At 56.7% G+C, this 14,121-nt stretch overlaps 1 protein-coding gene across 1 annotated transcript; it reads right to left on the bottom strand.

Moving 5' to 3' along the window:
• Positions 1-379: 379 nt before the first annotated feature.
• On the bottom strand, positions 380-10,647 carry BNIP3 (BCL2 interacting protein 3). Its single transcript, XM_063162965.1, has 6 exons — positions 10,553-10,647; positions 8,000-8,174; positions 6,688-6,772; positions 2,135-2,241; positions 1,898-2,047; positions 380-1,285 (listed from the first exon to the last, which is right to left on the bottom strand). Exons 1-6 carry the CDS (start codon positions 10,587-10,589, stop codon positions 1,234-1,236), a joined length of 606 nt encoding a protein of 201 aa, XP_063019035.1. The 5' UTR covers positions 10,590-10,647; the 3' UTR covers positions 380-1,233.
• Between the last annotated feature and the right edge of the window lie 3,474 nt (positions 10,648-14,121).

The raw sequence follows: 14,121 nt of genomic DNA, 5'->3' as shown, positions 1-14,121 counted from the left end.
GAGGGGGTAGGAAAAATTCCTTCCTGGAAAGGGCTGCCCGGCCCTGGCACAGCTGCCCGGGCTGGAACCCCCATCCCTGGGGTATTTCACAGCGCTGTGGATGTGGCACCTGGGGACGTGGGGCAGTGCTGGCCATGGTGGGACTCCACGGGCTCACAGGGCTTTTCCAGCCTCACCCCTTCCGTGGTTTCCAGCTCCTCAGGAGCATCACACCCTGTGTGGGCACTGAGTGCAGGTTACCAGGGCCTGGCTGAGCTTTGCTTGATGCTGCTTCCATGGAAACATCTCCATTCGTGTCAGGAAGCGACCAGTGGGAAAGGGGCAGGCAGAGGCCAGGAGCCTCCCCAGCCCCTGGAGGAAAAGGAATGAGGAAACTGAGTTCACCAGGAACCTTTTTATTTAAATATATAAAACATGGTATTTTGGCAAACATTCATTTTCTCATTAAATAAGGTAAAATCACGGAAGGGAAAGGCATTGCATCAGTAAAAACCAAGGAGAAGCCCCCCTGTGGTTCATGTGCCCAGGGCTGGGGTCAGGTGCAGATTGAGGTGGGACAGGAAAAGCCTGTAAGCGACAGCCTGCGGTAAGTACAGCAGAGAACCTGGAGTAACTGCTGGGGTTAAATAAATGTCCTGGCAAAAGCAGCGTTTAGTAGGCACTAAATCCAAATTCTACCTCTGAACTAGGACAAACTGACGGAGTTTTACCCACGTGCTCATCTCTTCCCACTGTGTCTCAACACCTTACACTCCCACCGATGTGAACTAAGCCACACCTACCAAGGAAAGGCTGCCCGGGGCAGTGAGAGCCCCCGGGAATTCCGGATCATCCCTAAGGCCGCTCCAGTCTGGGCTCGTCCCTCCTGTGCGGGCTGCAGAGCAGGGACATTGCCACCACAGGCACGGGAGGGCGGGATGGACACGGCCCAGCACAGGGGCTGCAGAAAGCTGGGGCTGATGGAAACACGGAGCTGCTCTAATGCTCAGGTACTTCACTACAAGCACTAAGGGACATCACAGCATCTGCACGTGCTCGTGGGGTTATCCAGCGGGGATTGATCCAGAAGGCTCTATGTGACACGGGAGCTCCAGCGTCTCCCTTCCCATTTTTAGACTAAACTAAAACAGGACACGGACAGGACACACACACGACGGCCACGACCAGCTCCCCTCCTCGCACCTCCTGCGCTCCAGCTGCGGCTGCTCCGCTCCAGCTCCACCCCCGGTGCCTCTAGAAGGTGCTGCTGGAGGCCGTGGTGGTCAGGCGCCTCCCGATGTAAATCCTGCAGCAGGTCAGAGCACACGGTCACAGCCCGGCTGTTTCAGTGCTGGGAATGCCCTCCGTGCCAGGCCCTGCCTCTGCAACTCCCGGCAGGAGCAGCACTGCCGGCTGGAGCCAAGCAGCAGGAACAGAACTGCCCCGGAGCCCAGCCCCAGGGACTGCCCCTGCTCTGGGGCCCAGCACCTGCCCCACACTCCTGTGGGAAGGAAACATCCCTCATCCCTCCCAGGAGGGAATTAAAACATCTGCTGAGTAATTTAAAATAATATTAAATATTTTGAGATTTATGTCAGTGAAACTTTAAAATCTATTCAATATTAGCTTTTTGCTTTGCTGATCTCCTAGTTGTGAGATTAGGAGTCTCATCTCCAGTGGTGCTAAGTGTTGTGTGACTACAGTTCCAGTGTACAGAATTCCTCATTTCCCTGCCTCTTAATTGTTCTGAGAAATTCCCAAATGGAGAAAATCAGAAACTTCAACCATCCATCAATACCACAGGCAGGAAGCACTTCCTGAATAATCATCTTGGACAAAGAGGGAATTGGGAATCAGAATCAGACCTCAAATAAAGCAGGTAAAAATATCTTTTTTTTTTTTTTTAAATGGACCTTACCCTAGTCCAATGGCCAGCAGGTGAGAGAGCAGCAGGGATGGGAGGAAAACCTTCAGGAACTCTGCAGAGAATATCCCCCCTTTCTTCATGACACTGGTGTTCCTCATGCTGAGCGTGGCAGTGCGCCGGGGGTGCTTGAAGAGGAACTCCCTGGGTGTGGGGAAGGAAGGTGAGCTGTGTGCTCAGGCAGCAGCAGGAGAAGCTGCAGCAGCTCTCAGCAGCCGGGGCAGCACTCACTTGGGCGGGATGTTCTCGGGCCGGCTGGACCAGTCCCAGATCCAATCCGCGTTCTTCCTCAGCAGCCGCTCCACCTCCCTCCTCCTCTCCAGGAAATCCTCCTCGGACTGCAACCGAGACCAGCAGCACTGAGCAGGGCAGCAGGGAGCTGCCAGAGCTCCTGCTCCAGCCAGCACCACTGCCAGGCCAGCACTGACACTGAGCAGGGCAGCTGGAGCTGCCAGAGCTCTGCCTGCAGCCACCACCACTGCCCAGCCCTGGCACCCCCCCTTCCCAGCCCTTTCCATGCCCCTTCCAGGGAGTGTTCACATCCCAGACCAACAGCGGGAGCAGGGAGATCCATCCTCAGAGGGGGGTGAGAATGGCAAAGACCATATCCAATATCCCATATCCAGTATCCCATATCCAATATCCCATATGTGCCCGAGACAAGACTGCCCTGGCAGGGAAATCCCAGAGCCAAGCATTTCATCCTTAGGCACAGTCCCAAAATATCCCCAGTTCCCAGCCCTGATGGACACTGGCACAGGGATTGGACACTGGCACAGGGATTACTGCCCTGTCCCAGCCCTGATGGACACTGGCACAGGGATTGCTGCCCTATCCCCGATGGACACTGGCACAGGATTGCTGCCCTGTCCCTGATGGACACTGGCACAGGGATTGGACACTGGCGCAGGGATTGCTGCCCTATCCCAGCTCCCAGCCCTGATGGACACTGGCACAGGATTGCTGCCCTATCCCAGCTCCCAGCCCTGATGGACACTGGCACAGGGATTGCTGCCCTGTCCCTGATGGACACTGGCACAGGGATTGCTGCCCTATCCCAGCCCTGATGGACACTGGCACAGGATTGCTGCCCTGTCCCTGATGGACACTGGCACAGGGATTGCTGCCCTATCCCAGCCCTGATGGGCACTGGCACAGGGATTGCTGCCCTATCCCTGTCCCTGATGGGCACTGGCACAGGGATTGCTGCCCTATCCCAGCCCTGATGGACACTGGCACAGGGATTGCTGCCCTATCCCAGCCCTGATGGACACTGGCACAGGGATTGCTGCCCTATCCCAGCTCCAATGGACACTGGCACAGGATTGCTGCCCTGTCCCTGATGGACACTGGCACAGGATTGCTGCCCTATCCCAGCTCCGATGGACACTGGCACAGGATTGCTGCCCTATCCCAGCTCCCAGCCCTGATGGACACTGGCACAGGATTGCTGCCCTATCCCCGATGGACACTGGCACAGGATTGCTGCCCTACCCCAGCCCTGATGGGCACTGGCACAGGGATTGCTGCCCTACCCCAGCCCTGATGGACACTGGCACAGGGATTGCTGCCCTATCCCTGTCCCTGATGGACACTGGCACAGGATTGCTGCCCTGTCCCTGATGGACACTGGCACAGGGATTGCTGCCCTATCCCAGCCCTGATGGACACTGGCACAGGGATTGCTGCCCTATCCCAGCTCCGATGGACACTGGCACAGGGATTGCTGCCCTGTCCCTGATGGACACTGGCACAGGGATTGCTGCCCTATCCCAGCTCCGATGGACACTGGCACAGGGATTGCTGCCCTATCCCAGCTCCGATGGACACTGGCACAGGATTGCTGCCCTGTCCCTGATGGACACTGGCACAGGATTGCTGCCCTATCCCAGCTCCGATGGACACTGGCACAGGATTGCTGCCCTATCCCCGATGGACACTGGCACAGGATTGCTGCCCTACCCCAGCCCTGATGGGCACTGGCACAGGGATTGCTGCCCTATCCCTGTCCCTGATGGACACTGGCACAGGATTGCTGCCCTGTCCCTGATGGACACTGGCACAGGGATTGCTGCCCTATCCCAGCCCTGATGGACACTGGCACAGGGATTGCTGCCCTACCCCAGCCCCGATGGACACTGGCACAGGGATTGCTGCCCTATCCCAGCCCTGATGGACACTGGCACAGGGATTGCTGCCCTATCCCAGCCCTGATGGACACTGGCACAGGGATTGCTGCCCTATCCCAGCTCCAATGGACACTGGCACAGGATTGCTGCCCTGTCCCTGATGGACACTGGCACAGGATTGCTGCCCTATCCCAGCTCCGATGGACACTGGCACAGGATTGCTGCCCTATCCCAGCTCCCAGCCCTGATGGACACTGGCACAGGATTGCTGCCCTATCCCCGATGGACACTGGCACAGGATTGCTGCCCTACCCCAGCCCTGATGGGCACTGGCACAGGGATTGCTGCCCTACCCCAGCCCTGATGGACACTGGCACAGGGATTGCTGCCCTATCCCTGTCCCTGATGGACACTGGCACAGGATTGCTGCCCTGTCCCTGATGGACACTGGCACAGGGATTGCTGCCCTATCCCAGCCCTGATGGACACTGGCACAGGGATTGCTGCCCTATCCCAGCCCCGATGGACACTGGCACAGGATTGCTGCCCTATCCCCGATGGACACTGGCACAGGATTGCTGCCCTATCCCAGCCCTGATGGACACTGGCACAGGATTGCTGCCCTACCCCAGCCCTGATGGACACTGGCACAGGGATTGCTGCCCTACCCCAGCCCCGATGGACACTGGCACAGGGATTGCTGCCCTATCCCAGCCCTGATGGACACTGGCACAGGGATTGCTGCCCTATCCCAGCTCCGATGGACACTGGCACAGGATTGCTGCCCTATCCCAGCTCCCAGCCCTGATGGACACTGGCACAGGATTGCTGCCCTATCCCCGATGGACACTGGCACAGGATTGCTGCCCTACCCCAGCCCTGATGGGCACTGGCACAGGGATTGCTGCCCTACCCCAGCCCTGATGGACACTGGCACAGGGATTGCTGCCCTATCCCAGCCCTGATGGGCACTGGCACAGGGATTGCTGCCCTATCCCTGTCCCTGATGGACACTGGCACAGGATTGCTGCCCTGTCCCTGATGGACACTGGCACAGGATTGCTGCCCTGTCCCTGATGGACACTGGCACAGGGATTGCTGCCCTATCCCAGCTCCGATGGACACTGGCACAGGATTGCTGCCCTATCCCAGCTCCGATGGACACTGGCACAGGATTGCTGCCCTATCCCCGATGGACACTGGCACAGGATTGCTGCCCTACCCCAGCCCTGATGGGCACTGGCACAGGATTGCTGCCCTGTCCCCGATGGACACTGGCACAGGATTGCTGCCCTATCCCAGCCCTGATGGGCACTGGCACAGGATTGCTGCCCTACCCCAGCCCTGATGGGCACTGGCACAGGGATTGCTGCCCTACCCCAGCCCTGATGGGCACTGGCACAGGATTGCTGCCCTATCCCAGCTCCCAGCCCTGATGGACACTGGCACAGGATTGCTGCCCTACCCCAGCCCCGATGGACACTGGCACAGGATTGCTGGCAGGCTCAGAGCTGGCAGATGTCCCTGGCAGCCCTTGCCCAGCCCCTGGCAGGCAGCACTCCCATCCCTGGCCATCGTGGCAGGCCGGTGAGCCTGGCCAGGTGTGTGCTCACAGCAGAAGCCCCCCAGCCCCAGCTGTGGTGCAGTTACAGCACCAATGCTGAGTCAGGGCAGAGCTCCTGGCTCAGCTCGGCTCCATTCCACACAGCCCAGGCCCTGGATAAAAATAGATCCTGCTCCCAGAATTCCAACAGCTCTGGATTCACACACACACACAGGATGGAAATAAAACTGTCCAGGCAGCTGGAATTCTGATGGCTTTCTAACTTGGGGTTATTTGTTCTCAAAGTCTACATAATGATCTTTAAACAGCTGAAGGGTGTTTCTGACAATATAAAATAATCATTTCCACTAATAATTAACTTGCAGTACCACATTTAGCTAACCTAAAGCTGAGTCCTTGGAGTCTGGCAGGAGTTGTAGAAATGATGCAGAAAAATTCACTTCCTTGAAATACTTCCTTCCTCAAAATGTTTTGTGAGTCATTTTTTTAATATTAAAAGCTAATTTATTACACTGGAGACTTCAGATTACAGCCTGTCATCCTGCAATAAGCCCTGTATTGATTAAATATGGTCAATGTACATCATTTCCCCCACTCCTGTTGCAAATGTGTTTATTCATTTTCCTTGCAAGGTAAACAAACCTACAAAGTGAAATCAGAACGGAGTTTTCCAAAGCAGAACATATTCAGGTTTGGTATTAGTTCTTAAAATACCTGGAATCAGAGCTATGGCAGGGCTTGGAAATTGTGTCTTTTTGGCTGCCATATTTAAGTGACTCTAGAAATTCTTGCTGCTGCCAAAATATCTTTTAAAATTCCTACTGAATTAGTGGAGGTGCATTTCAGCATTGGTGGGGGATGTAGGAAATGCACCCCATCAGCAGCCAAAGGGAGAGGGCAAATCCTTCTGAAAAATCTCAGTACAGATTGGAAAGACCAAACCAAAACATGCCCACGTGTCAGGAACAAACACAGCCAGGCTGGATCTGCCAGGGTTGCTGTGAGCTGTGCAAGCCTCTGCTTCAGCAGCTTCTGCTGCTCCTGCCCCAAGCACAGAGCTGCCCTCTGCCCCAGCACGGCGAGGACCTTACCTGGAAGCTGTTCTTCTCCCCACTGCTGTGGCTCTCTATCTCCAGAGCTCTGTGGCTGTCCTGGGGGGTCTGCGAGCGAGGAGGGCTGCACAGGACAGAGGCCCCAGGAAAGGAGGAGGTGAGGCGTTCTGCGACCCCTGGCAGCTGGGCACGCTGCCCAGGAGTGCCCCAGCCGTGCCCCAGGGGCTGCATGGGGCAGCGCTGCCACCCCAGGCACTGCTCTGACCCCAGCCCTCTGCCCACGCCGCTGGGGAGCCCTGGCACTTGCACAGAAACAACAGGCAGCAGCAAACGAGGAGCGGCAGCAGGGCTTGGTTTGAACCCCCACCTGCCAGGCCACGTCCTGCAGTGGAGCTGAGGCCTGGAGTTTGGGCTTTTCCAAACACCACTTAGGCTGGAGAGCTCACAGCCCATCCAAATGCAGCACGTGCACTGATGGCACTGCCTGAGCACCTGGCTCAGGGCTGGGCTGCTCTCTGACCCCCTGGACACCTGCCCTGGCTTCCAGGCACACATGCACACACGTGTTCATATGGGAGCACAGACCAAACACCCCCTGTGCACACCTGTGTTCACGCAAAACACACATCCCTGTGCACACCTGTGTTCATACAAAACACACCCCTGTGCACACCTGTGTTCATACAAAACACACCCCTGTGGACACCCGTGTTCATACCAAACACACCCCTGTGCACACCTGTGTTCATACCAAACACACCCTGTGCACACCCGTGTTCATACAAAACACACCCCTGTGCACACCTGTGTTCATACAAAACACACCCCTGTGCACACCTGTGTTCATACCAAACACACCCCTGTGCACACCTGTGTTCATACAAAACACACATCCCTGTGCACACCTGTGTTCATACAAAACACACATCCCTGTGCACACCTGTGTTCATACAAAACACACCCCTGTGCACACCTGTGTTCATACAAAACACACCCCTGTGCACACCCGTGTTCACACAAAATACACATCCCTGTGCACACCCGTGTTCATACAAAACACACATCCCTGCGCACACCCGTGTTCACACAAAATACACATCCCTGTGCACACCCGTGTTCATACAAAACACCCCCTGTGCACACCTGTGTTCATACAAAACGCACCCCTGTGCACACCTGTGTTCATACCAAACACACCCCTGTGCACACCCGTGTTCATACAAAACACACCACTGTGCACACCCGTGTTCACACAAACAGCACATGACACTCACACAGCCATGCAGCGTTCCTGTCCCTGCCTCTGGCACACCCTGGGGAGCCCGTGGTGACCCGGCACAGCCCTGCTCACCTGTCACAGTGGGAGCTCTCCCTGGAGCTGCTCCTGCCCGACTCGTGCTGGGCGTCCAGCAGGATCTTCTCCATGTCCCCGTTGTGGATGGACAGCGAGGCCGGCACCTGCTCCTGGCTGCCCGAGGACACGGAGCTGCCGCTGCCATTGCTGAAGTGCAGCTCCACCCAGGACCCTGCGGGCACAAAGCGGCGCTGAGCACGCGGCCTGGGGCTGCCAGCGACACTGCGGGGACACGGCCAGCCCTGCTGCCCAGCAATAAACAGCCCGGAATGCAAAGGGCAGGCAGCCGGGCCGGGAGGGCTCACGGGGCTGGGAGGCAGCTGCTCAGCAGTACGTTGTGTTTGTTTCTCTCTGCACACACACATCTTGTAGGGTATGTTCAATTTTTATTGTTCAACATAGGTGGCAGTCAGGATAATCCCAAGGACTTTTGCTGCCAAAGTTCAGTTGTTCGTTTGTTGAAATGACTTTGGGCTCAGGGACTGCTCAGTGCAGCCCTTCTCCAGTGCCATTTGTAGGTGCTGCTGTTAAGCAACTGCGGGAGTGTGGCAAGGCTGTCATGGGTTTGCTGCTAGCAGTATATTTAACACGGTCACATGGCCTTTGTTTTCCTAAGGGAGGCAATAACAACTCCCTCCTGGGCAGGGACGGCTCACTGCAGGGCCGGGAGCTGCTCCCTCCCTATGGAATCCTGGAATGCTTTGGGTGGGAGGGTCCCCAAATCCCACCCAGTGCCACCCTGCCATGGCAGGGACACCTCCCACTGTCCCAGGGTGTCCCAATGTCCAGCCTGGCCTTGGGCACTGCCAGGGATCCAGGGGCAGCCACAGCTGCTCTAGGCACCTGTGCCAGGGCCGCCCACCCTGCCAGGGAACAATTCCCAATTCCCAATCTCCCATCCAGCCCTGCCAGGGAACAATTCCCAATTCCCAATATCCCATCCAGCCCTGCCAGGGAACAATTCCCAATTCCCAATCTCCCATCCAGCCCTGCCCCTGGCAGTGGGGTGTCCTGTCCCTCCAGCCCCCCAGGAATGAGCTCAGGGAACAGAAAATTCCCGAGTTACACCAGTGCCAGAGGAACCCCACTGTGGAGCAGATGTGGCCCAGCCCCAGCAGTGCCCAGGGAGCAGAGCAGCGAGGACAGGAGCAGGAGGGCAGTGGGAATTCCCTGGATTCCGGGCAGGGATGTCTAGGGAATCAGCAGGGAAAGGAGAGACAGGGCCAGAGGTGCTCGGGCTGCCCAGGGAACAAAGCAGAGCAGGAGCAGCTGGAGCTGCAGGCTCCCTTCCCAGGCACCCAGCAGCACAGGAACCAGGTGGGGAGAAGCCAGAGCAGGGGTTCAGTGTGGAGCAGGAACGCCAGACCAGCAAAGATATCCCAGATATCCTGGCTGGGAGGAGACCCAGGGCTCCAAAACCAAATGGAACAGCACAAAGCCAAACTGCCTCATGTGCATCAACAACACGCGTATCTCCATCCCAGATACACACACCTCCATCTGGACAGCCGAAGCAGCACAAAACCTGCTGGATACAAACACTCCAGCCCACCGAGTTTGGAAGAGATGCTTTTCTTCTAATCCTCTTTTCCTTCACAGCTGGTTTGTTGTTGTTTGGGTTTGTTTGGGAATTTTCCCCTCCACGTGACAGTGGCTGGCATGTGGCAGGGAGCGTGTTCGGAGCCAGACAAAGCCCTCCCTACCCTTTCCCCCGAAACCTAGGGAAGCCCAAGTTGTTACCAAAGAACCATCACAACCACTAGAGCTCAAATTAAGACTTTATCTGCTGAACTCTTACTGGGTACAGCCCTGGGAATGCGGGATAAAGCAGGGAGAGGACTGGGATTGCAGCACCAGGGACAGAATACGTGGTTTACAATTGTGGTTTACAATTTTCCCCTCCTTTCCCTCTCCCTTCTTTTCTTTCCCCTCCTGAGAGAAGGGCTGTGCTGGAGCACATGGAACAGGCTGTGATATCACCAGTTAAAGATAAAAGCAGCTGTGTTTTTATGAGGCTGGAAACACAAACAGACCGAAGCCCAGGAGAGGCGAAGCAGCCCGGCCAGGCAAGTCTCAGGGATGGCCTCGGGACAGAGGGGTCTGTCACGATATCCCAGCCCAGGACACATGTGCGAGCACAGACCAGCACCGCAAAGCACAGGATCAGCGCTGGGAAGCGTAATTTTCTTAAGATACAGCTTTCAACGCCGGGAATTAAGAAGCAGAATTCCGCAGAGCGATGAGGATGGCCCCTAAATCGCTACACCCCCGTGCCAGCCGCACTGTGTGTGGGATTTTCGCTTTCCCGGCCAATCCGGGGCTATCCAACACCCGATCCCCGCGACTGACCCAGCCCTGCTCACAGGCACCCCCACCGGGCCCGTTCCCCGGGACGATGGACACGCACTGCGGCGCGCACATCGGCCACGGCAATCACCCAATATCGCGACACGGACGGGCCGCGCGCGGGCCCGCCCGCAGCGCCCGGGCAGTGCCCCCCACAGCCCGCAGTGCGGTGCCAGCCCTGCGCGGCGCTGCCCGCGGCCTTACCCTGCAGGTTCTCCTCCTGAGGGCTCTGTCGCGACATGGCTGGCGGGCGGCCGGGCACGCACTGACCGCGCGCCGCCCGCCTCAGCGCACGGTGACCGCCCCGCTGACGTCAGCGCCGCGCCGCCCGCCCATTGGCCAGCGCGGCGGGGCGGGACGGGGCGGGGCAGAAATGGAGCTGGGGGCCGCGCGCTCCCTCAGCGCCCTCCGGGCCGCCATGATGGCGGCGAGGGAGCGGGGCCGGGCGGGGAAACGGGAGAGCGGGGATGGTTCCCGTGGGACATCGTCCCTCAGAATATCATCATCCCGCCAGACATCATCCCTCGTGGCTCCCGCTCTCTGCCCGCTGAGCGCTCCGCACGGCCCGCGGGCCTCTCGCACAGCGCTTCAGAGTCACACGGGAAAGGCGGACACGGCGGGGTTTCAAAAGATACACGGAGACATTTCGAAGGATACACGGAGCGAGTTTCAAAGGATTCACGGAGGGGATTTCAAAGGATACACGGAGGGGGTTTCAAAGCAGACACGTCCACTTGCAAAGTCACAGCTTGCGGCCGCTAAGCCATCCCCGACGGCGAATGATACGTGGCCCTAACATAGGTAATAATCACAGAATGGTTGGGTTGGAAAGGACCCACAAGCGTCATCGAGTGCAACTCTTAGGCCTGCACGAAACAGCCCCAAGAAAATTAATAAATAATAATAAATAATAGATAATAAATCTTTTGGTCTTTAATTGACGCGATGCCATTAGGGCTCTCGACAGCGGGAACACTGAACTCGTGTTGTTATTTGAAAGCAAATACTGATTTACTGCTGGGACGTTGTAAAGACAAACGCATAAAACCTGATTTTATTTAGCCAAAGTATTAACTCAATTAAAGCATGCAGGCTTTTCTGCCTTGTCTGGAATTGTTTTCACCTGCGCCTTTCTGCAGCCGAGTCACAAAGCCCCAGTGAAATACATCAGAAATTGCGTGTGAGTTGTAAATATTGCCTTATGACCGTCCCAGAAGGACAAGGCTGGGTGTCAGGGGTGTGGGCACGGCACTCTGTGTAGCCGGTGGATAAGGAGGGGCAGTGGAGCGGTTCTGTTCCAGCAGGGAAGAGCCGTCCGTGGTAGGAGCAAAGGCCAGGTTTACCCGGGTAACGAGGGCCGGGATCCCGGTGCCGGCGCTCGGGGCCGCTCCCGCTCCTCCCGCGGAGCTCTGCTGCTCCCTGCTGCCGGCAGCCTCGGGCACGGGGCACCGGGCCGGGCACGGCAGCCTCCCTCCCTGGCCACGGGTACCGGGCAAGGCAGCCGCTCCTCGGGAAGGAGGTTCTGCCTCTGGCACCGGCTCCTCTCCTGCAGGCAGCACTGCCTCGGCTGTGAGGAACGGGAGGCGCAGCAAGTTCTGGCTCCAGGATCTGCCCCTCTCCTGCGGGCAGCACTGCCTGGAACGGGGGGCACAGCAGGTTCTGCCTCTGGGACCGGCTCCTCTCCTGCAGGCAGCACTGCCTCGGCTGTGAGGAACAGGGAGCTCAGCACTGCAGGCACACAGCAAGGGCTGCCTGCCTGCCTCAGGAGGGGTATGGGAATCACAGAATCCCAGAAGGGTTTGGGTTGGGAGGGACCTTAACTCAGTGCCACCCCTGCCATGGCAGGGACACCTCCCACTGTCCCAGGTGCTCCCAGCCCCAATGTCCAGCCTGGCCTTGGTTGGCACTGCTGGGGATATCCAGGGGCAGCCACAGCTGCTCTTTCATTGGTCATTGGGCAAATGCTTTTATTTTCATGTATAATTTGATGGCAGAAACTTTTGGGTTATTGGCAGAGACACACTGTGCTGTCATCAGGAGAAATTGTAAATTTTCCTGTTGTTGGATGAAGTCTTTGAAAGGTTATTGGTTTGTTGCACTGCGATCCTCTGCACAGCTGGGACTCGCCCTAATCTTATTTACTTGCATGTCACAGACCAATCATGTATTGACTAATTCCCTTCAAGCCACAAACAGTGACCATCTCCTCCACAGAATAACAAAGGCATTGATTTGGGTATGGAGTCACACTTGCTGCTCAGACAGCTTCAACTTTGTGTTTGGTTTTCAGCCTCTGGGCTGGGCCTGAAACGAGGGCTCAGCCCAGCTGTGAGGGATGGGTATTTCAGGCATTGCTTGTAAGAAGTTGTTTGTAATCCCAAACCCATGATACACTTGCATTAGTTTAGAAATGGATAATATTTGCTGACATTTCTTTGGTTTCTTATTAATAAAAATCAAAGTAATCCACCCACTTCCTAGCAGTACAATGTGAGACAGTGGGAATTTCAGGACTGATTTGGGAAAATGTGCCTACAGCTCCTGCCAGGAGGGCACAGCTGAGGGGGTCGGGCTGTGCTCCAGGGAACAGGGACAGGAGCAGAGGGAACGGCCCCAGGCTGGGCCAGGGCAGCTCAGGGTGGGCACAGCAGGAATTTCCCCATGGAAAGGGGGCTCAGGCACTGCCCAGGGAGGGTTCAGTGCCCATCCCTGCAGGTGGCACCTGGAGCTGGCACTCGGAGCTGGGGACAGGGCGGGGATGGGCACAGCTGGGACTCCAGGGCTGGGGGGGCTTTTCCAACCCAAATGATTTGGTGATTCCGTGACTGTTGCTGTCCTGTGCAGACACAGGCTCAAACCCCACTGGAATCTGAGCACTCCCCGTCTGCATCCCACCGAGGGTTGGTCATTAACCTCCCTGGCTGCCTCTGGAAATCCAGCCGCGTGTGTTTCATGCTGAGCATTTCTTGGAACCAGGTTCATCATTAACCACACAGCTGCTCTTGCATCCTTTCCAGCCCACTGCTGCTCACCCAGGCTGCTGATGTGGGACAGTGCAATGTGTCCCTGCCCACCACGGGTGGAACACCATGAGCCTTAAGGTCCCTTGCAGCCCAAACCCTTGTGAGATTTGCTGGTTCTCTGATTTCATTCTATTTGAAGAGGTAATAAAAGCCTGTGTGTGGTGTGGCCGCTGCCGTGGCAGGGCTGTGCTGTGTCCTGGGCCATTGTCACACTCCTCAGCAATCCCCACAGCTCTGTGCTGTGTCCTGGGCCATGTCTGTCACATTCCTCAGCAATCCCCACATGCTCTGTGTGACCGTGTTCACAGGGATCTGAGGATGAGGGAAGAGACGAGGATCTGGCTCCAGGTTTCAGAAGGCTGATTTCTTATTTTATGATATATATTACATTAAAACTATACAAAAAGAATAGAAGAAAAAGTTTCATCAGAAGGCTGGCTAAGAATTGAATAGCAAAGAATGATCACAAAGGTTTGTGGCTCGGCTCTCTGTCCGAGCCAGCTGACTGATTGGCCATTAATTAGAAACAACCCCATGAGCCCAATCCCAGATGCACCTGTTGCATCCCACAGCAGCAGATAACCATTGTTTGCATTTTGTTCCTGAGGCCTCCCAGCTTCTCAGGAGGAAAACTCCTAAGGAAAGGATTTTCCATACAAGATGTGTGTGACACTCTCTGTGCCGTTCTGTGGTGGCTGCAGAGGGGCATTGATGCTGCCTGACCTGAGCTCGGTGTCACAGGGAGCTCAC

The sequence above is a fragment of the Melospiza melodia genome, chromosome 9 (assembly GCF_035770615.1).
Source record: "Melospiza melodia melodia isolate bMelMel2 chromosome 9, bMelMel2.pri, whole genome shotgun sequence".
Taxonomy (NCBI): domain Eukaryota; kingdom Metazoa; phylum Chordata; class Aves; order Passeriformes; family Passerellidae; genus Melospiza; species Melospiza melodia.
This window is presented reverse-complemented; position numbering and strand designations above follow the sequence as displayed.